At 45.2% G+C, this 22,170-nt stretch overlaps 1 protein-coding gene across 1 annotated transcript; it reads left to right on the top strand.

The window, feature by feature from the left end:
- Positions 1-1,311: 1,311 nt before the first annotated feature.
- Positions 1,312-14,165, top strand: LOC110083353 (uncharacterized). Its single transcript, XM_078381944.1, has 11 exons — positions 1,312-1,357; positions 1,635-1,704; positions 1,976-2,439; positions 2,863-2,908; positions 3,031-3,092; positions 6,581-6,617; positions 7,491-7,549; positions 8,346-8,391; positions 11,444-11,489; positions 13,512-13,564; positions 14,116-14,165. Exons 2-9 carry the CDS (start codon positions 1,645-1,647, stop codon positions 11,450-11,452), a joined length of 783 nt encoding a protein of 260 aa, XP_078238070.1. The 5' UTR covers positions 1,312-1,357; positions 1,635-1,644; the 3' UTR covers positions 11,453-11,489; positions 13,512-13,564; positions 14,116-14,165.
- Positions 14,166-22,170: the final 8,005 nt, after the last annotated feature.

Here is a 22,170-nt window from a genome sequence, read left to right as displayed (position 1 = left end):
ACTTAAGCGAGGGCTTTCCTCATTTGCTCGGAAATAACGTGTTTGATTTAAGAGGCCAACAACACTAAACATATTGTCGTTGCTGTTTCCTCTAAAATACCCGGTCCTCAACAGCCCTGGTCAGCTCATGCAAACTCAAAGCCTGTGGTTTCTTTTATGGAGTCAATCCATCATACGTTTGATCTTCCTCTTTTCCTGCAACTTTTCCTAGGCTTATTATATTTTCCAGTTCCTGCTCCTGGCCTTCTCGTCCTGAAAATAGTACTTTTGTGTTAAACAGCAGGAGCACCATACACTTAAAAACAATATTCTGAAAGTAAAGTTCAATTTATTTTATTTATGTATTTTAAAAAAATTTCCCCCACCTGTCACCTGAAAAGGACCCAAGGCGACAGCTGACATCATGAAAAGGCCATATTAAAGCTTGACAACAGCAAGTAAACAAATACTAAAAAGGATCAAACAAAAATAGTAAAAAAATCATAAGCAACACCAAAAGCACATTCAAAGCATTATGTTTAATGCTTTAGCATTAATATTTATGCATTAATGATGTTACTTTTGAGCTGTTCATTCATTTTTACGAATCCATCTGCTTGTCCTCTTAACGCAAAAGTACGTATTTTTCGCTCCATAAGACGCACCTTTCCATAAGACGCACCAATTTTTTAGGAGAAGAAAACAGGAAAATATAATCTGTTTTCTTCGCTCCATAAGATGCACAGACTTTCCACCACCACCCCTGTTTTGTGGGAAAAAAGTGTGTCTTATGGTGCGAAAAATATGGTAACTATTTTTTTATGTTCGTGCATGGAATATAATACAGTAATGCATTATTTTCAAAATTCTGGCTTCCCCCTCAGGCTTCTTCAACTGGCCTTAGGTGTGGAAAGTTAACACTATTATAACTGAAAGATGAATCAGGGAAATTCTAAATGTAGTCTAAACCCAATTTCTAGTCCAACGAGAGTCGATTCATTGAATCAGTGTGATGTCCATGAGAGTTGACTCATCTTTCAATCATTTATTCTATCTGGGACTGGAAATGGAAGGGACCTTTGAGCGAAGTCTTGAGAAAGAAGTCATGTGGACACAATTCTTCCCTGTTATGAGTGGTTATATTGTATTTCTATTGAAATTGGAGTAATTATCCCCAAATTTGCATGCGTGCCTATGATGTCGTTTCTTTTTATCCTTTTGGTGGGGGATAAGCGTTAAGAGTTTTTGCAACCTCGCAGGCTGCCCTGAATAGTTTTGGCGGGGAGGGACCTCTCCGTTGTCTGTGGGCAGTCTATAGTCTGTATGTAGAAGTCTGTTGCTGAAAGCAGTCTTGTTTGTCTGTTTGATCTGTTCAACTGTAAGTAAAGAAGATGGTTTTAATTTTTGTCCTCCTGCTGATGTCTCAGAGTGAGCGATTGAGACTCTTAAGTGCCAGTTAATGAGGAAAAGAGTGGACTAATCCGGGGAATTTGTTCTGCTCTGTGAATCCCTGCACTTCTGCTGCAGATCTGCAGGAATTTCGCCAGAAATTCAAAACTCTGCAACAATAGTCACCCCAGAACTCTTGCAGTGATACAGAGGGGTTTGGATGGGTATAGATGTGTACCTAAATTTCTATCTTCTCTTTCCTCAAGAGGCGTCTGAATGGCAGAAAATACGAATAATATGGAGTTACCTGGTGCTTCTGAAGACACTGCAAAACAGGTGATTAGAACCTGGGGTTTTTTTAATAGGGAAAAGTAATAACAAAAGGGCAGTTGAGGAAAGGACATTTTGGAGATAGCTCATTCATAGGGTCACTTTGAGTCGGAGGCAACTTGACAGCGCACAACGCTGATAATCATCTCGATGCAAACTGCCAGGTGGAATTTAGGACTGCTGTGTCTCTGTTCTTAAAATAAGGCAAGGTAGAAAGGTAATAATAAATTGCATAAAGCCCGTTAACTGATTGAGCTCATTTGTTGTGACACTGCAGGATGAGGCCGAGGCTGTCAAGACAGAGGAGAAGATGGAGCGCCTGATGCTGGATGAATTGGAGAAGTTTGCCCTGGAAGGGGAGGCAAAGGAGAATGGAGAGGGGTTAACCCTGCAGGATGCGGAGCAGGGAAAGATCCAGGAAGAAAAGGACCGCCCTGCGATTCAGGATGAGGAAGCCCTGGAACGCAGAGAAGAGACGAAGCGAGAGGGACCGCCGAAGGAAGAATGGGACACTCTGACTCTGCAGGATGATGGCCTGCCACTCCGGGAGGAGAAAGAGAAAGAGGGAAGGGGCCTTCTTGCCTGGCAGGCCAAAGAGGAGACCCCGGCAGGCGAGGAGAAGACCGAGGCAGAAGAGGAGCCCCGACTCCCAATGGATGACATCCTGAACATCATGACAGAGGAGGAAGAGGAAGAGGACGAGCAGGAGGAAGAGGAGGCAGCTCCCAAGCAGGACTTGAGGTAAAACAGCTCGTTTTAGTAGCTTTTGCTAATTTTATCCTCCTAAAATCAAGAGCAGCTTCTCCTCTCAGCCCTTGGGTTCTCTCATCTCAGCACTTCAAACTGCAGGACACTAACGTATCGGTTCGGTGTTGCTAGTCCTGTCTGAGGAATTCTGATTCTTTTTAAATATTTGCGCACTTACTGTTTTTAAATATTGTCTTTTCACGGTGTAGGCCACCTTAAGAAGAAAGACAGGGTAAAAAGATTTTAATCATTTCAATTTCCCTTGCACTTTCAGTATCTCGATATCGTTAAGTGGCTGAAGAAGATGCCTTAGCCCCTTCACGATATCGGGAAATTAAGCATTGCCACTGTTCCTCCATGGCTGCTATTACCTGAACATCCTGATCCTTAATCCTGTTTTTCTTTCCTTTCCTTCAGGGTACCTCAGACCACTGGTGTAACCATGTGGTCTCAATACAGGGAGGTAAGAACCAAACTCCCCACCCCACCATTTAGACACTACCTGCAGTGAGAAGCAGAGGAGATCAGGACCTACAATGTGGACATGTCTTTTAAAAAAATATAATGGTTCGACGTATTTTTCAGAGAATCAAATTCGCTGTACAGAAACGGAAGCTCTCCTTCCCTCACCTGGGCTACTTCACCAAGTAAGATCTGTTTGTTGGTCTAGAATTATTTGAACATTTCTCCAAAAATGTCAGCCGCTCTACGGTGCTTGCTGCATCCATGAATGTTAATTTCCATCCGGACACCCCATTTAACCACCGCTTTCCTGGAATCCAGAGTTACACCCGTTACCTCTGCTTAAGAGGAGCGTATCCGCGCCGCGTGGTGAGGCGGCTTCTGATTCGGGAATCAGCGCCAGCCCTGCTGTTAGGTGCGCCGAGACTATGGCCTCGGGCGGCAGAATGTTGGGGGCTGGCAGCAAACTATCCTCATTCCTTTTGGAAGATGAGTCGAATCACCCATCTCTGGAGAGGGAAGCTTGAGAATTTTCCAAGGAGTTCCAGAATGCATAATTTTTCTGGTTATCCTTTCCTCCCAACGGCCTCAGACTGCTTAGAGTCAAACATTTTTTGGGGGGAGAAAAAATTATTTGAAAGTTTTGCAGCTTCTTTAAGGACAGACACGTGCATTTCAGTGCGAGCTTCTCATGGGTTACGAGGTACCTTTTCAGGGTGTCTCTTGGACGACAGGCATTTTAAAAGCCGGCGAGTCCCATTAGAGGTCTATAGCAAATCAAAGTAACTTCTTGTTCACTTAGCAGTGACACTAACAGGTTTTTATAATGCGAGACATTTAAAGAGTGGATTCCTGCTGCCACCCAGTGAGTTTCCATGGCCAAACAAGGATTTGAACCCAGATCTCCTGTGTCCTGTGGCTCTTCTACGGACCTTAATAATCATTGTGTGCTGTCGAGTCAATTCTGATTGACTTTTTAGGATTTTCCAGGTACAGGGAAGTGGTTGACTCTTCCCTTCTTCTAGTGGTGCCCTGAGACTGTGCAGCTTGCCCAAGGCCACACAGGCTGGCTCTTTTCCCTGAACTCACAGTGGGGGGAATCGAACTCGCAACCTCTGGCTCCTCAGCGAGATGCCTAAACCACTAAGCTATCCAGCCATCTATTGGTTGCCATTATCGATTCCGACACGGTGACCCTTTTCAGAGTTTTCTTGGTAGAGAACACTCAGGGGTGCTTTACCTTTCCCTTCCTCTAGGGGCGCTGTGGGATTGTGCAGCTTGCCCAAGGCCACCCAGGCTGGCTCTTCTCTCTGGAGGTACAGTGGGCGGGAATCAAACTCCCAACCTCTGGCTCCAAGCCAGCTTAACAAACTACAGACCCCAGGACTTCTTAGAATGGAGCCTTGACAGTTGAAGTGGAAGAAGGCGGCTATAATTGTGCAGTGTAGATGGTGTAAGACATCTTCTCTCCCTGACTGTTGTCTGCAGTTAGCATCTTGTTTCCGGGAACAGCCTTTTTTTAAAAAAGCATTAATCATCTCCCAGGATCATATCAATTTTCACAGTAAGAGCTTTTTAGTGTTCAGTGCTAATATGATTCCCTGGGATAATTCACTTATTGGAAGAGATTGTAGTGTGGAAAACACCTTCCTCATAGGTACATAAATACACAACACAGATACACAGTATGTCCAATAGGCTTCAACAATGTCAAGAATGAGGTTCTTTGTGTAATTCTGGTGGTGGGGGCAGGTTGTCCCCTTCTGCCTAACAGTAGGGCCAGCCCTACTGCTTTGAGCACAGAGGCACATGGCCCCCCTCATTGTAAATTTGTCCGACTCTTCGTGACCCCATGGACCAGAGCACGCCAGGCCCTCCTGTCTTCCACTGCCTCCCGGAGTTGGGTCAAATTCATGTTGGTCATTCCGATGACCCTGTCCATCCATCTCGTCCTCGGTCGTCCCCTTCTCCTCTTGCCGTCACACTTTCCCAACATCAGGGCCTTTTCCAGGGAGTCTTCTCTTCTCATGAGATGGCCAAAGGATTGGAGCCTCAGCTTCAGGATCTGTCCTTCCAGGGAGCACTCAGGGTTGATTTCCTTCAGAACGGATAGGTTTGTTCTCCTTGCAGTCCAGGGGACTCTCAAGAGTCTCCTCCAGCACTACAGTTCAAAAGCATCAATTCTTCGGCGGTCAGCCTTCTTTATGGTCCAGCTCTCACTTCCATACATCAAGTTACCAAGTTACATCAAGTTTGCCAAGTTGGTGTCTTCCAAAGGTCTTATATGACATTTCACATCTTCCCCCAGCTTTTAATTACAGCCGTTGCCCTCTAAGGCATCTGGAGGCCACCAGCTGAAGGAAGGTTGGTACAATTAAGATCCGGATTCACTTCTGGGGCCTCTCCTCCAACCCTACCTTTAGCCAACTGTGTGCAGCGAGACATCCCATTCACCTCCTTTTCTAAATCCTGAGTTTCTCCACGGTTAGTTCCATCAATCAGGGTCACAGTTTTAGCAGCATCCCATTCTCCCAGATGACGGGGGCAAAACCCGAAATCAAGAGGCAGTCCTTTGACACAGAGAAGACCCCCCCCCAGGATGTCATTGGGAGGACCTTTGTGATGTCACAGAGCAGGGGCAGGCAAGAAGTGGGAGGGAAATAATCATCACAAACCTACCAATACCTTTATTTGAGCCCAGGGCCAGCCTGGAATGAGTGGAGACGGAAGTCCAGATTTTTCAGGCCGGGATGGCCAGAGCGTGGCTTTCCAGCGTTCCTGCCCGTCATCTATATGTTGATGAGGTTTGCTGCCCGCCGTGTTTTGAAGACTCTCCTTTCCCCGTGAAAGTCATTCCTCTGTCCGGAGAAGCGTTTGAATTTCATGGAATGATGTAGTCAGAACCAGCCTATAAGACCCTCGAGTCCAAACTCTTTGCTCAAGGCCGGTATCCAGATCAAAGCAGATCTGGGAGAGGGTGGCCCAGTTTTCTCTTGAAAGCCTCCAGCACTTGAGCGCTCACTACTTCCTCGGGTGATTGGTTCCTTTGTCATACTGCTTTAACAGTTCAGAAGTTTTTCCTGATATTCAGCCAAAATCTGGCTTCCTGTAGCTTGAGCCCATTGCTGTGTCTTGCACTCTGGGATGATCAAGAACAGATCCTGCGCCTCCTCTGTAGGATTACCTTTCAAGTACCATATTTTTCTGTGTATAAGACTATACTTTTGTCTAAAATCTTTAAACTAAAAATTGAGGCTCGTCTTATACACAGAAGTAAGCTGAGGAGAGAACAAAAACAAGTGGAGGGGGAAAGCAGGGATCAAAGCGATCCTGCAGCGCTTTGATCCCTTTCCCCCTACACTTGCTAAGCCCCACTTATTTTTCTTAATTTTGGATTAGAAAAGTGGGGGTGTCTTATACATGGGGGCACCTTATATACAGAAAAATACAGTATTTGAAAAGTGCTACCCTGTCTCCTCAAAACCCCAAGGGGGGGGTTATCCTTCCAAGAATTTGGACTACCCTAGTCTCAGGATGATGTGGAAGGACATGTTAACTGCTTATATAATAAGATTTATTTTTGATCTGGGACTCCTATTTTACTTGATTTGTTTTCCTGTCTCTTTTTTTTTTCTTGCACTTTGACCTTTTATGGCCTCTTTTTGTCAACTAGGGTCTTCAGCCAAGACTCTTCTGCTTCGGAGATGAGGGTGAGCTTCTGAATATATCTCTTCTTTTGCCCTGTCACTCCTGAAGGTTGAGTTTTACAACCTATCTCAGCAGGGTGACACTATTAAAATAAATCAGGAGATAATCTGTTTGTTTTTAAAATTTGGCTTAAAGTCAGATGGTAGTCACATTGTTTTAGGGTCAGTGTGTATCTCTTGGGAAAACTGTTAATCCATTTTTAAACGGTTCCGTGTTTTTAAATTATTTGTTAGTATCTTGCCATCTGGCATAGTGCTAGTACTGAATGACAGATAGAAAACACAATTAAAACAGAAGTTTCCCTGTACACACCCATGAGGGCGAGGAAGGAGAAGGAGCACGGAAGGCGCGCCAGTGAGTGGCGAACCCCACAGACACAATTTACACCAACAGAGGTGTTGACATATGCCAAAGTGATTGAAAATAAATTGATTTCACAAGGGATTTTAAATATATGACCCTCTCGCCGCTCAGTAAAATCCTTCACTTTTCAACCAAAAAAAAAAAAAGCTTCCTAAGCCAAAAATAAATAAATACCGGTAAATCTGTACTTCCACGTGTACCATGTTGTCATATCTTAAACCCGATTCAAGTACTTTTTCTCCCTATGTGTAGCCACGCTTTAAGTTTCAGGAAAGATTTAAAAAATTATTCCCTTGGAAACTCTGTCTTTTTCCTTGAAAACTGTGGAGTTGGTAAGGAGGAAAATAAGATGGTGTGGTGCTTCTTTTCCACCACTGAGCTGTGTGTCTTGACCAGTTGTATTGCTGTCTAAGGGTGTACGGTATTCACTTTAAGGGCTGCAGGTTGGTGGGGTTAGAGAAAGATAGCTCTCTTTGGGAGAACGGATTCTAACCGACAAATGTCGCTTACAGAAAAAGTCGAAGGAGGAACCGGTGGTCGAGCAGCCGCGGAAATGGGATCGTGAACCGATGTACGAAATCAGGACGACTCTGAGAATTCTTCGCCCTCTTTTGAGTCTTGGGGTTGAGGTGCAATGAGCTTTGACCCCCAAACAGGGAGGGGAGCAGAATCGGGCTGTGGCAACCCATGTGGAGAGTGTCTGGGGGAATCACGTCCCCCCAGGAAAATGTTTAGATATGACCCAGATTTGGACTACGAAAACCAATTTATTTGCTGATGGATTGCTAATCAGTTAATTCCATTGGGTTTCTCTTCATTCTGATGGCTTCAGTCCCGACACTTTTGAAGGGATGGGGAGCCAGTCCTTACTTCCTTGCTAAAGCTGCCTTTTCATAGAGTAGGACCATCTTATCCATGGGGGATCAGTTCCAACCCACCGCAGATGCTCAAAAACACGGATTATAGTGGTTCTATAATAGCGAATGCTATAGATAGTATGGTTTCTGGCTCCCTCTAGTAGCCAGTTCCGATAACTTCATAGTTAAAAATATATATTTTGGGGATTTTTCTTTTTTATATTATTAATGTTTTCAGAACATAGATAAATGGATCAGTGGATACTGATCCTGCGGATAATGGGGTCCTGTTGTATGTCACTGGCTGGGAATACAGTAGAAGCAGCTGAGGCCGGATGAGGGCCTCCCCAGGCCACATCTGGCCTTCTGGGGTTGAGGCAGAGGTTCATGAGAGTCTATATAAGTCTATATAGATACAGGAGAACATTTTTTCGTAAACTGTCAAGGTCTTTAAAAATCAGAGTAAACACATATTTGATCTGGTCCTTTTATTTTTCTTTTGCCTTAAAGGTTATCCAGATTGTTCACCATGATACCAAGTGATAGTCACCCCAAGGTAAGTATCTGAACATGCTTCTTGTTTGGTTCCACCAACGTTGGATAGTGGAATTCTTTGATATTTAAACATGGCGGAGGGAAATCTACCAGGGAGAGGTGCGTCAGGTACGACAGGTATGTCTCTAATCATTTCCAAGAAGGCCATTCTTGTGGTCTTGAGTGGCCATCATGTTCACACAATCACATTCAACCACGGTTTATGGTGACCATGGATTAATCCATAAGTCACCCTGCAGGGGACCAAGCAAACCATAGTTTGATTTCTGCTTCTCTCTCATTCTTTTTGTCAGCTCTGGTTTCAAGATGGATAGTAGGAAAAACACGGCAGAAACAAGCCACAGTTCTGAGTATGGATGTAACAACAAGCCATGGTGGAAACAAGCCCAAGTGTGTTAGCTATAAATAGCATAACTAACAAACTATGGTTTGTTTGAGTAGTTTACCAATCATGGTTTGTTTGTGGGGATGTGTTCAGACTCATCAACAAGCCCTAATTCAACCATCTATACCTTATTTGCCATTACATGCAACTCATGCCTGATGGGCACCAATTAACTCCTTCATCTAAGGGCATGCCTTAGGGAGCGTGGTGGCGCTGCGGGTTAAACCGCAGAAGCCTCTGTGCTGCAAGGTCAGAAGACCAGCCATCGTAAGATCGAATCCATGCGACGGAGGGAGCTCCCGTCGCTTGTCCCAGCTCCTGCCAACCTAGCAGTTTGAAAGTATGTAAAATGCGAGTAGATAAATAGATACCACCTCAGTGTGAAGGTAACAGCGTTCCATGTCTAGTCGTGCTGACCACATGAGCATGGAAACTATCTTCAGACAAACGCTGGCTCTACGGCCTGGAGACGGGGATGAGCACGGAGCCCTAGAGTCGGACATGACCGGACTAAATGTCAAGGGGAACCTATACCTTTACCTAAGGGCATGCCAGTGCCCAATTTGTGATTGGCAGGTAGCTCAAGAGCTGGCCAGTCAAAGCACAGTCACTAGTTGAGTCTGAATATACTTGTGTGGAACAAGACTAGAGATGGGAAAAATAATTCCCAGAGGAGCCATTACTGGGTGGGTCATTCTGGGAGTTTCCTCCCAAAGAATTAACTCTTTCCATCTCTAGAGGAAATGACATATAAAGACCACAAAACCAATTTACTTTATGTTCATTGCATATCGGATATTTACTTTATACTGTACTTCCATCCCAACCAGAATCAAGGCAGCATACAGTTAAAAAAACAAATATAACTAAAAATGCATTGGCCAAAACTCAACTGAGGTTTCCCCATGTGTGAGAGCTTTCAAAAAAGCACTTTTAACATCTTCTGGGCTGTCTGTAAAGTGGGTGCTTCAGTTTCACAAACTGAGCACTAGAGGGAGCCCTAGACCATGCTATGTATTCTAGAGACCAACAAGAATACATAGCATGGTCTCTGGCTCCCTCTCATGGCTAGTTCTGGTAATACATCATGAAAATACGTATTTCTAGGTTTTTTTTTCTTTTAATGATTTGAATATTTTCAGACGGCAGCTAAGTGAAACTACAGATACTGATTCTGCAGATATGGAACTCCTGCTGTATTTAGGGTGTTATTAAAGGTAGATACATGCTATGTTTTAAAGAGTAAATCAGGCAGTGAATTTTCTAGGATTGGATGGAGCGGAAAAGTCTGTGTATGGAAAGCCCTTTCTAACCTCTTCTGTTGCAGAAATTTGCACTACGTTGGCCAACAGGGATAACGCAGAGAGAATGTAACCTTTCAAGGTATGGAAGAAAAATGCACCAAGAGGCTGGGGCCTCTTTCAGATTTGGGGCGAGAAGTAGAAATTTGCCGTACAGGGCTGGGCTGGAGACATGTGTGCAACCTCAGCCGAATTGTGTTCAGGCTGCAGAAATTGGGTGGCTGAACGATGGAGCGAGGCAGAAAGAGGGAAATGAAGAGCGGAATAGTGAAATCCTTTTGTTTGGTTCAGGGGTCAGGAACCCCGCAAGGAAAACGGAACAGTTCTAGAATCTGAATCTTTGCCTACCGTTTCTCGGCGGCCACCAAGCAAACAGGTTTGGGCTGCGTGGCGACCGAGGTCAAGGGGCATCCACTCACCTTAGACCAGCACGTCGCGAGGATTTTGGGGGATAACTGAATAGCCCTCACTATCCTTCTCTGCTGGTTAAGGGAGCCTGGTTCCACTGGAAAGGGTTACTCTAATGGGAGGTAACTCAGTTGAAGCAACTCTTCTGTCTACCCGGGAATCATTCCAGTATGGCCCCCCCAAAAAGAAGAAGCCATACAGCAGGATCAAAAAGACTCGTGTGTAGGTTGGGGTCAGGCTGGAATCTATTTCCCTGCCTGTCCTGTGATTACCAGGAGACAGCGCTGGATCCCCTCCACCAGTGGTCCAAATTGTGATCCGTTTCTTCATAGGATCACACCGTTGGTTTCTTCGTTAGTGCCAGGTTCTATTATCACCTCTTCTGTCTGCACTGGGTACGGATTTTTCAGTAAATCCCTCATGCAGGAGCTATTTTCGACCGAGCCACCGAACCCCCCAAAAAGGGTCATCATCGTTAGCGAGAACAGCAATTGCCCTCACTCTTATCAGTGTGGTTTTAACGTGTTGTTCTACACACCTCTGGAGGCTTTCTCTCAAAACCTGGCACTCTTATAGCTTCAGTAACGAAGGATATGGGTGGAAATTATGTTTTCTTACGTATTAACTGGGCTGGAAAATTGCAATGCTTGTTCAGCTGCCTAAGAAGAACTGGAGGGTGAAATCTGGATAGTGAATAAAGAACTCATGCATTAACCATCCTCATCATCATCTTAGAAGCTGGAAGGGATCCTATGGATCATCGTGTCCAACTCCTGCTAAGGAGGCCCAGTGGGGGAATCAAACTCCCAACCTCTGGCTCCGTAGCCAGAGACCTCGACCCCCTTGAGCTAATCAGCAGCTCAATCTTGGCAGGCTTTCAGTCCCTTCCATATAATACAGCAATTTCATGTGAGTCCTCTCTCTCTCTCTCTCTCTCTCTCTCTCTCTCTCTCTTAAAGGTTATCTAAGGTCACGGGGAGCTCTCTCGAAGAAGACCACGACATGGTAGGCCTCTGAATGCAACTTTTCTTTCCCCTCTATTAGCCGCGAATGCTTGGTGATCAAGCACACTTGAGGCCAGCCTGATTTCGGATTGCAGCGCCCTGTCTGGAGAATTCTGGGAGATGTAGTCCACCTATTAGGGATGTTGACAAGTGGTGCCTCGCAAGATGATGTTAATTCGTTCCGCGAAAAACGTCGTCTTGTGAAAACATCGTGTTGCGAAACACGGTTTCCCATAAGAATGCATTGAAATCTAATTAATGCATTCCAATGGGGGGGAATTGTCGTCTTCAGGAAAAAAGCATCTTGCGAAATGCATTTTCCCATAGAAATGGATTGAAATCTAATTAATGTGTTCCTATGGGCAAAAAAAAGTCAGAACAAAGTCAAATCAAAAAACGTTATAAATATCATAGAAAACCATTTGTCTTGTGAAAAAGCATCCGTTAAAAAAATCGTCTTGCAAGTCGCGGACCCAACTGTCAAAAACGTCGTCTTGCGAAAAAGTGTCTCTTTTTTAAAAATCATCTTGCGAAGCATAGACCCAAACATCGTCTTGCAAAAATCGTCCATAGGAAAAACCATCTTGCGAAGTGCAACAGCGATCGCAAAAACTAATCGTCTTGCGGATTAATCGTCCCGCGAGGCAATCATCTTGCGAGGCACCACTGTATTTGGGTCCGAGTCCCAAGTCTGAGTCTTGAGTTGCTTGTCCCACCCCCACCCCACCCCTCGAGGCGTGCGTGCGTTGAGATGGTGGGCCTGGAAGGGGAGCCAGGTAGCTGTGCATGTGCAGACTTCCCAGATCCCACCCCTGCCTCTGCTGCGCATGTGCTCGAAGCGAAGCTGGGCCTGCTAAACTCTGAGGAGGGCGGCCATAGAAGCTGGTCGGGAAGCCCATCCCTCATAGGGGCTCCTGACGCAACTCAGAAAAATGGGTCAGAGTTGCGAATCAAGTCCCCGGTGTGACTTAAGCCAGACTTGACAGCGCATCGCAGTTCCCCCTCCCTGCCCCCTGGAGAATTCTGGAGTTGTCATCTGAAAAACACATCTGCACACCACTGGTTTAAATCTTAAGGGAGCAGGTCAGGGTTGCTGCTGCGGACACGCGGCCCTCGGAGATTTCTGTGGTGAGCAGAAGTCAAGGAGAGAATACCAAAAGAAATATGCCGTATTTTTCCGTGTATAGGACTATACTTTTGTCTAAAACCTTTAGACTAAAAATCGAGGGTTGTCTTACACACGGAAGTAAGCTGAGGAGAGAACAAAAACAAGTGGAGGGGAAAGCAGGGATCAAAGCGATCCTGCAGCGCTTTGATCCCTTTCCCCCCACCCTTGCTAAGCCCCACTTAGATTTCTTAATTTTGGGTTAGAAAAGTGAGGGGGCGTCTTATACATGGGGGTGTCTTATACACGAAAAAATATGGTACATCGTAGCGCAGGGGGGCAGGTCTTCTACGGGGAGAAAGGCAGCAAATTAATTAATTAATCAACTAATTCAATAGTATCAGGACAGAAATCATGGTCCTGGCATAGGCGCCTCCTCTCTTCTCTTTTTCATTCATTCCTTGGTTTTGTCCATTTCAGCAGCTGGGGTAGGGGAGAAAAATCCTTTCCTGTCATCATCATTATTAGATAATTCGGAATCAGAATATCTCACCAACACAAGGCTGCTCATACCAATTTATTCCTTAGCTACCAAAAGCCTTTTCTTCTTTCTACCTATTCTTAGGACAGAGATGCTGGAAAAACTATTGTCATTATCCTCTTAGAACTGTAGAGCTGGAAGGGACCCTGTGGATCATCATCACGTCTAGTCCCTGTCAAGGAGGCACAGTAGGGGATTCGATCTCCCAAACTCTGGCTCCCTAGCCACAAACATAAACTACTGGGCTATGATACAATGAGGCATGTGGGTCTGAGAAAGGGGATGTGTGTAGGGCCAGGTGCTTTGTGTCCTGGGATAGGTGAGAATGGCAAGGTTTATCAAGAGATTTATCTTGAACTGTATGAATTTTGTTACAGAAAGCTTCAGAATCGCAAGCTGCCGAAATTGAGATGGACGACTTATGTTCCAGGTACGGATCTAGGACTGCCCAGATACGTTGTGCTTACTTTCAGATAGAAGATGGAGGAGGGTTGTCACAGATAATGGGATTGGGGGAGGGAGAATGTGAACCAGAGGAGATCCTAACATCGCCATTACAAAATAAAGTGTTTTCCTCCTAGGGACTACTGTCCTTCAAAGCTGCTGTGTTTGCACAGTAGGAAAGGAGGAAGACCTCACATGAAATTGATTGATTCCGTAAAGGAAGCCACAGGTTTTAGTTTGCAAGGCTTGAGCTGGGCTGTTAACGACAGGGCCAGTAATTCGTAAAGCTGCCATACCTCACGGGTGGCTTGATGGTATGTAACAACACAATATAGGAAACCACAATCCCACAGAATTATTATTAAAAGAAGGTGGCTTTGCTTTTTTCTTTCCATATATAGGGAAGCTTGTGAATAAATGGTTTTAGCCTTCTCTCACGACCTGGATCTTTTCCTTCCTTCCTTCCTTCCTTCCTTCCTTCCTTCCTTCCTTCCTTCCTTCCTTCCTTCCTTCCTTCCTTCCTTACAACGTCTCCAGGAGCCCTGAGATCTTACTGTCTAAATTTGAAGAGCCAGAGGCAGAAACGTTTGCTGAGACAAAAATGGAGGTAGGGACTCTTTAGTATGGGGTAAAAACCAGCTTCCGTCCTGTCCTGCTCCTTCCTGTGTTCATCTGCTCCTTGGGATGGAGGGTGTGATCCAGATTCGTACTGGTCTTGGTGGTAACGGCCATAGCGTGGAAGATGTTAAGCTCAAGAGCAGAAGGTACTAAAATGTTTTTTTCCTGTAGTAGTCCCTGTTGCTGAGTTTTGAATTTCGGTTAAAATGGCTCTAGCTGCACAGCAGAAGTGCGGGACAGCTGCATTCACTGTGAGCAGACTAAAAACAGAGGGGGAAAGAGGCTCTCAGCGGAGAGGCGGGGCTCCCTTTAGATTCAGAGGCAGGGAAGGAACAATTGGTTACTACTGAATTGATTGACAGTCACCCCAACCCAGGAAAGGTCCCTCCAAGCCACACCTTCTCGAAAGGCAGCATGCGAGGCTGAAATAACTCTTAACACTCCCATTGCTAATTTTGTGTCTAAACAATTCCAAAGGAAGCTTGTGTTTCAGTCCTGGTGATCAGTTACCCAAGGAAGCGAATTTCCAAAATGTGGAAGCTGGGGGAGTCTCAGATTAAGACGAATCAACATAGTTTATGGAAGAAATGGTTTTTATCTACTTATTTTTATCTACTTATTTTTATCTACTTATTAAATGGAAAACTGTGTATATTTTAAATTCTTTTTATCTTGTATGTTGTGAGCCACCCAGAGTAGACTATGTCTAGATGGGCGGCATATAAATGCAATAAATAAATAAAATAAATACTTTGCAATCTTGTCGGAGGAACTGTGAGGCCAGTTGGGTTTATGAAGTGCTTTGAAATCTTGAGGGCCTTATAAAATTGTTAAGCGTTATAGGCGGGGATCTTTTTTTATATATATCTATCTTTCTGGCCTCGGTCCATAAAATCCGTTAGATCCTCCGTAAAGGTACGTTAGAATGAACTGATTTCTTTCTGCTTTCTTCCCACCTTCGTACACCCGAAACTAGGAGGCAGAAGCAGCTTCCTCGCATCCAAAGAAATTACAGGCTGGCTCTTTCTACTCTTATCAGGATGGTGGCACGATTGAACCAGGTGAATAATCCTTTAACTGGGCTTTCAGCAGCCGAAAACGGCCACGGCTTGGTGGGGAGGCAATAGGAGAATAAAACTCTTATCTTGGAGGTTGCCTTGGTTTTCAAAGAAGCCAAAGATGATTTGCGCAAAAAGCGGAAACAACCTCTGTGCATTTTAGATACTGAGCCGGGTTCCCCTGTGTAACTGCCTTCCTAAATATACAGGCATGTTTTTCGAAAGAGCAGGTGACACCGAATTTCTCAGCTTCTTTCCTCTTTTGGAGAGAGGCCAAGCAGAGATATGCCCATTTCAAAGAAAAGCCCAACGGGAAGGTGCGCCCACGCATACGGCCTGTGCCTCTTGGTTTGAAAAACTGGGGTGCGAGATCGAATCCCCAGCTGCCTCGGCTGTAACTTCAGCACAACAGCGCTTATGCAGCCTGGCTGTATACCCGACTTCCATCTAAGAAGGACGTGCCTGGCGAAATCCATCTGGCCAAGAACTTTTGGGCTTTACATCTAGGAGTAACTTTCTGAGCAAATAAAAGGTAGTCGTGGAGTCCAAACAAAACAAAATACAAAGACAGGTGATACTTTTATAGACCATTTTTAAAAAAATCATCATACAATCCGCGAGCTTTCGTGGATTAAAACACCACTTCATCAGGTTTGCACCAGTGTGAAGGATTTAAATGTCCAAAAGTTCATGGATTTTGCCTGGAAAGTTACTCTTAGAAATAAAATCCAAATGGTCTTGGCAAGATGAGGTTTGACAGGCAAAAAAACGGAAAACATTCGTCTTGCGAAGCACGGCCATAGGAACATTCGTCTTGCGAGTCATCGACCCAACTTGCCATGAACTTCTAATTCTTCACATCGGTACACAGCCTGGCAAAGTGGTGTTTTTATCCACGAAAGCTTGCAGATTGCACAGTGGTGCCTCGCAAGACAAATGCCTCGCAGGACAAAAAAAACCTCGCAAGACAAATGGTTTTGGCAATGGGGGTTGATGACTCGCAAGACGAATGTTCCTATGGCCGTGCTTCGCAAGACAAATGTTTTCCGTTTTTTTGTTCCTGCCTCATGTTTGCTGATTTTTAAATGTTTTTCTATGATGTTTAAAAAGTTGTGTTTTTTTTATTGAAATTTTTAAAATCATCTGCACAATATGTATGGCTTTAAAGAGCACTTCATAAACCCTTTGTAGACCCAATTTGACTTTGTTCTGACTTTTTTTGCCCGTAGGAACGCGTTAATTAGATTTCAAAGCATTCCTATGGGAAAACGCGTTTCTCAAGATGAATTTCTCGCAAGACAACATTAACCGTGGAACGAATTAAATTCGTCTTGCGAGGCACCACTGTATGAGGATAGTTGTGTTTTTTTTAGTGGTCTATAAAGGTGTATTGCTTATGCTTGCATTTCTGTTTCGTATTGACCAGGCGGCTCCCATTTTATTTCAATGGAATGTCCTTCGTTTTTTTTTCCACTTGAATCCCGATAGGTGTTACCAGCTCTGTCTGGAGCATGGGGCAGCGAATCAGCCACTGGCGGATGGCTCACAACCGGGTGAGCCAGGCAGAGCAAAATCTCCAGGTGAGTAACACAAGGATACAACCAACCCTTGGAATGGATCTGTGTCAGGTTGCGGGGAGGTATTGCTGATAGGCTGGATGGGATGACGCAAGACTCCGTTGTTTGTTTTGGGAAGGAGTTCCTTTAGAGAGCAGCGGTTCCCCAACCTCGGGTCCCCAGATGTTCTCGGACTACAACTCCCAGAAGCCTGTGCTGGCCAGGATTTCTGGGAGTTCAAAAATACAAGAGCATCTGGGGACCTAAGGTTGGGGAGCACTGCTAGAGGGCAGGAAACTGGCATAAGCCTGTATGAGTTGGTGTATTTCAGTAGTTAAGCATGCCTGCCTGTAGAGCCAAGGGTTGCGGGTTCGAATCCCAAGGATGTCTCCCAAGAAACGGGCCAGCCCAGTTCACCCAGAACATATGTGGCTGTGAAGTTATTGATTGATTGATTGATTGTATTTATATCCCGCCTATCTGGTCAAACGACCGCTCTAGGTGAGTTACATGCGGTCTGGGACTGGCCGACCATTTATAAGTGGTGCCTCGCTAGACAGTTACCCTGCATGACAGTTTTTTCACTAGACATTGACTTTTTGCGATCGCTATAGCGATTCGCAAAACAGTGATTCCTATGGGGGAATTTCGCTGGACAATGTTTGGTCCCTGCTTCGCAAACCGATTTTCGCTAGACGACGATTTTGACAGCTCCCTCAATGCTCGCAAAATGGGTGTTTTCAGGACCTAAGCTTCGCAAGACAGCGATTTAAACAGCTGATCGGCGGTTCGCAAAGCGGCTTTCCTATGGCCGATCTTCGCTAGACAACGATGATTCTTCCCCATTGGAACATATTAAACAGGTTTCAATGCATTCTAATGGGGAAATGCTTTTCACTAGACGATGATTTTGCTAAACAGTGATTTCAGTGGAACGGATTATCATCGTCTAGCGAGGCACCACTGTACTGCAGGCTTGTTTCTCAGCATTGCTGATGGATGGGGGTGAACCAAAGGGTCAGACCTAAAATACCATCCTCCTCCTTTTTTTTTTTTTTTTTTTTTTTTTTTTTTTTTTTTTTTTTTTGAGGTTTAAAGGTTAGGGTTCCCAGCCTTGGGCATCCCAAATCCAGACTTCTGAAAAAGTGACTGATTGATTTTGCTACAGCTCCCAGCATCCCACGGTGGCTAATAATGGCTGAAGGGTTTATAAGAGTTCAAATCTTTTAAAAGCGACTCGTCCAATCTCTGCAATAAATAAATAAATTAATAAACATTTTTAAAATGACCATCTCTTCATGATGGTGTGGGAGTGGGGTGTGTGAAAAAGTGTGGAACTCTGAATTCAGACCACTGAAGGCTGTGGATATGATAACACTGGAAAGAGTGTACACCTGCTTTCTTGCAATGATGGGACTTGTAGTCCAACGCAGGGCAAGCACCAGAGAGCTGGGGGCTGCTGTGAGATGTTAAAGACGGATGAAAATGTTCATCTGTCTTTCGATTGACTTTTCTTTCACTCTTTTCTTCTATTTCTTTCTTTTCATTCTAGGAAAAAGTATATAAGCAGAGGCTTCTAAAACACGAGCGGGAGACCAAAACAACAGTGAGTTCCCCCCCCCCCAAATGGTCCCACACCCAATGGGGCACTTCGTGCAACTTCACCTTGTTCTTTATTGTGCTTTTCTTTCTTTTTTTACCAATTTTTTTCTATCTATTCATGAGAAACAGCCACCAGCGGCTTTTTTGTGATAGCCCAAATTTCTTCCGTCGTCTCCTCCTCTAAGCAATCCGTGTTAAATTTGGGGCTTAATAACCTTTCTGGCGCACGCTCTTTACAGGGGTCGGAGGGGGTTCACTTATGTCACAACGGCTCATCATGACCCGGGATGCTGGCAAATCTTTGGGTCCAAGTCCCGAGTTAAAGTCCATGTTTTTGGACTTGAACTCGGGTCCGAGTTTGAATCTTTGGTACCAAGTCCTGAGTTCCCTATGAGAAACAAGGTTCTTTCCTGAGAAAAAAAGGGTGGGTGGGCGGCTTCTAAGTTGCAAGTCAAGTTTCAGTCCTTGAATTAAAAAAAAACACACACAAGCTGAATCTGAGTCAGGTCAGTCTGACTTGACAGCAAATCCCAAGATTTGAGAGTCTCCATCCTTGGTTATGATGTTGTAGCATTTAGGGGCCCACCTCTTGCTCCTTTTGTTACTTAGGGCCCTGGATTTCTGCCCTGTCCTGATGATTAACCCCCCTGGAACCTAGAGACTGATCTCAGGGAGGAACAGATCACAATCTGGACCCCCTACGAAGCGGTCTAATGCACACCATTTCCCGGTGATCACACGATGCACAGGGCGATGCACTCCAATCTGACCACAATCTGTCACAAGGTTGGGTCTTTTAAATCCAGCTGTGAGGCTTTTATTTTTCCGGAGCCATGCCGGAAAGAGGGGAGGGTTGCTTTTTACAACGTTGGCTGCCATTAAAGCGATCCTCTCTGGTGCCATCAGATCACACCTCAAAGATCTGTCGTTCCCAAGCTGAGGTCTCCAGATGTTCTTGGACTACGACTCCCAGAAATCCTGGGCCAGCAGAGTTCATGGTGAAAGGGCTTCTGGGAATCGTTGTCCAGGAGCCTCTGGGTTGGGAACTGCTGCTACATAGATGATAAACAAGGAATCCCTCTTAGGAGAGCAAAACCAGAATTGAAGACTTCGTCTCCAAGTCCGAGATATAAGAAATCTTGAATATTGGGGTGGACAAATTAAAAAAGGATTGAATCTCAACAAGGGGGAGACCTGGATGCGATTCCTAATCCCAATTGGAGTAGACCCATTGTGCTCATGGGTCTACTCCAGCTTGGATTAGTCTTGATGTAATATTCAGCAGCTGAGTCCATGGATCTCCTCCATAGATTACAGTGGCTGAAAGATTTAGATTCAAAATTCTGCAATGTTTGATTCTTGTGACGGTGAAGACGTTCTGAAGATGTGTGAGCTTCTTTTCCTAATATCTTGCCTGTCTACTCCTTAGGTACCACTGCCTCTCCAGGAGAAGATTGAGGAAGAGGTGCTGGCCATTTTGATGGACACCTATAAGGGTAAGCATCATCAGTGGGGAAAGAGATTGCTTACATATTTCTGAGCTGGGACAGTGTGCCTTCTGTGTTCACAAAAATACATTCTTCCACATCCGTGTTTTGGATGATAGGATGCCCATCACAGGCTGTCATCCAAATGTTAGAGCCCCACCGTGTATCTGTGAAATCCAGGTTCCTGGAAGAGGATCTAAAAAGGCAGGCCGCCAGCAGGTTGTTATAACAACAAACCAATTCTAGCAGCTTCCATCTTGGTCAGGAGATGGTCTTTTGTCAGACTAATGGGTCTTAATTGCCCAGTGAAGACCAAGCCTCCCTGACGTCCTTTGCTGTACAACAGAAAGAGACTGTAACAATATATTGAGGCTGGTTAAAACCATTTCAAACCAAGCTGTTGTGCCAAGCCAAGATTCGAATGAACAGGAAAACTCAAAAGGGGAGTGGCAGGCTGCATTATTGTCCCTGCCTAGAAAGGCAGCCTAGAAATGAAAGCAATAGAGTAGGGACCCCCATATCCATGGGAGATGGGTCCCCAAGACCCCTTCTGCAGATGCTGAAAAATGTGAATTATAGGGAATGCTATTTTAATAGCAAACACTGTGCCTCACATGGTCTCTGGCTCCCTCTAATGGCCAGTTCTGATAATTTCACCTTTAAAAATATATATTTTTCGCTCCATAAGACGCACCTCTCCATAAGACGCACCAATTTTTTAGGAGAAGAAAACAGGAAAGTATAATCTGTTTTCTTCGCTCCATAAGACGCACAGACTTCCCACCCACCCTGTTTTGTGGGGGGAAAGTGCATCTTATGGTGCGAAAAATCCGGTACACTATTTCTAGAATTTTTCTTTAAATATTTTTAATATGTTCAGACCGTAGGTAGAATCAGCAGAGACTGATCCCGTGGATAAGCAGGTCCTGCTGTAAATAAGTTCGCTAAACAAAAGATTCCGACACAGCTGGAACTTGAATGCCTAGGACTTTGTTGGGTCATCTAAGATCAGAAGGTGCCCGGAGAAGACCCTGGAGGGGAGTGGCCCCATCTGAGTGTGCAGTGGCCATATTTCTTTTGTAGACCTTTCTATCCAGAGGGGAGCTGCTCGATGCAGTACATGCGCTCAGGGTGGATGGGTTCATGTCCCTCCAGGAGCAAATGCCAGCGGGCCTGAGAGTTTTCAGAATTCATGGACTTTAGGCCAGGAACTCAGCCAGCTAGACTTCTGGGGGCGCTTAGCCAAAAAAGCACACGTACACCAAATCCTTTCATGGCTTTTTCGGACGTGATAAAAGCCGAAGGACTGGCGGAGTGGGGAACAAGATCAATGGCAGCTGCAAGGCCTTATGGGCTGGTAGCTTCTCTCCCTCTTATGCTCCACACAGTGTGCTTCTCAGGAAACACCAAGACCACCAACGCCTTGGGGTTCCCAGAGAGCTCGGGGAGGAAATCCAGGAGACCTTTTGGGCCAGAACTCCAAGAGACTGGAGAACTCCTTGCCTAGCTGAGCCCCTAGAGCAGTAAATGTTCTGCACCTCTTAGATCTTGGCCTCCTGAGTCACCCCACCCGGGTTACAACTCTGAATGCTGAGGTCCTGGAGGTCTAGGCTTCAGTTCACGACTGGAGGTATTTCCTGAGTTGGGTCATTCCATCCGTGTGAATCCTTCCTGCCTGCTGCTATTACTCCTTCTCTTCCCGCACCTTGGCTTCTGATTTAGCAAGGTGAAAACTGGTCGGTGAATGAGTAAACACACATACATGGCTTAGCATTGGAAGGGACTCAAGGCTCATCCCATTCACACACAAAAACAAGCAAGGCAAGAATAGACACCTCCAAGGGAGTCTGTTCCATTGCTGTCCGGCTCTTCCCATCAGGAAGTCCCTCCAAAGGTTTATTTCTTCCAAATTGAATCCTTTTTGAGTCCCACTTTCAGGAGCGACGGGAAAACGAGTCTGCTCCCTCCTTCGCAGGGCAGGGCTGGCCCATCTCTGAGGATGGAGGTTCCTCCATCTTAGAGCGATGGATCGCCCGTCAGGAGCCCGTTGGGCCAGAAAAATTACAATGAAGGAAGACAAAAACATTATGGTCCTATAAAGGCTAGCTGTAGGACCCCCATATCTCTGGGGGATTGGATCCAACCCCCCCCCCCCCCGTGGAGGCTTGTACTCTAAATTCTCATTCCTAATGTATAGCTGAAAAGAAAGGCAATGTGATATATATAGTGATTCTCTATTTCTCCCACCCACCTCAAGATTACCAGAAAAAA

The sequence above is a fragment of the Pogona vitticeps genome, chromosome 15 (genome assembly GCF_051106095.1).
Source record: "Pogona vitticeps strain Pit_001003342236 chromosome 15, PviZW2.1, whole genome shotgun sequence".
Classification (NCBI taxonomy): domain Eukaryota; kingdom Metazoa; phylum Chordata; class Lepidosauria; order Squamata; family Agamidae; genus Pogona; species Pogona vitticeps.
The sequence above is the reverse complement of the archived record's forward strand: the minus strand, read 5'-3'. Positions and strand labels throughout refer to the sequence as shown.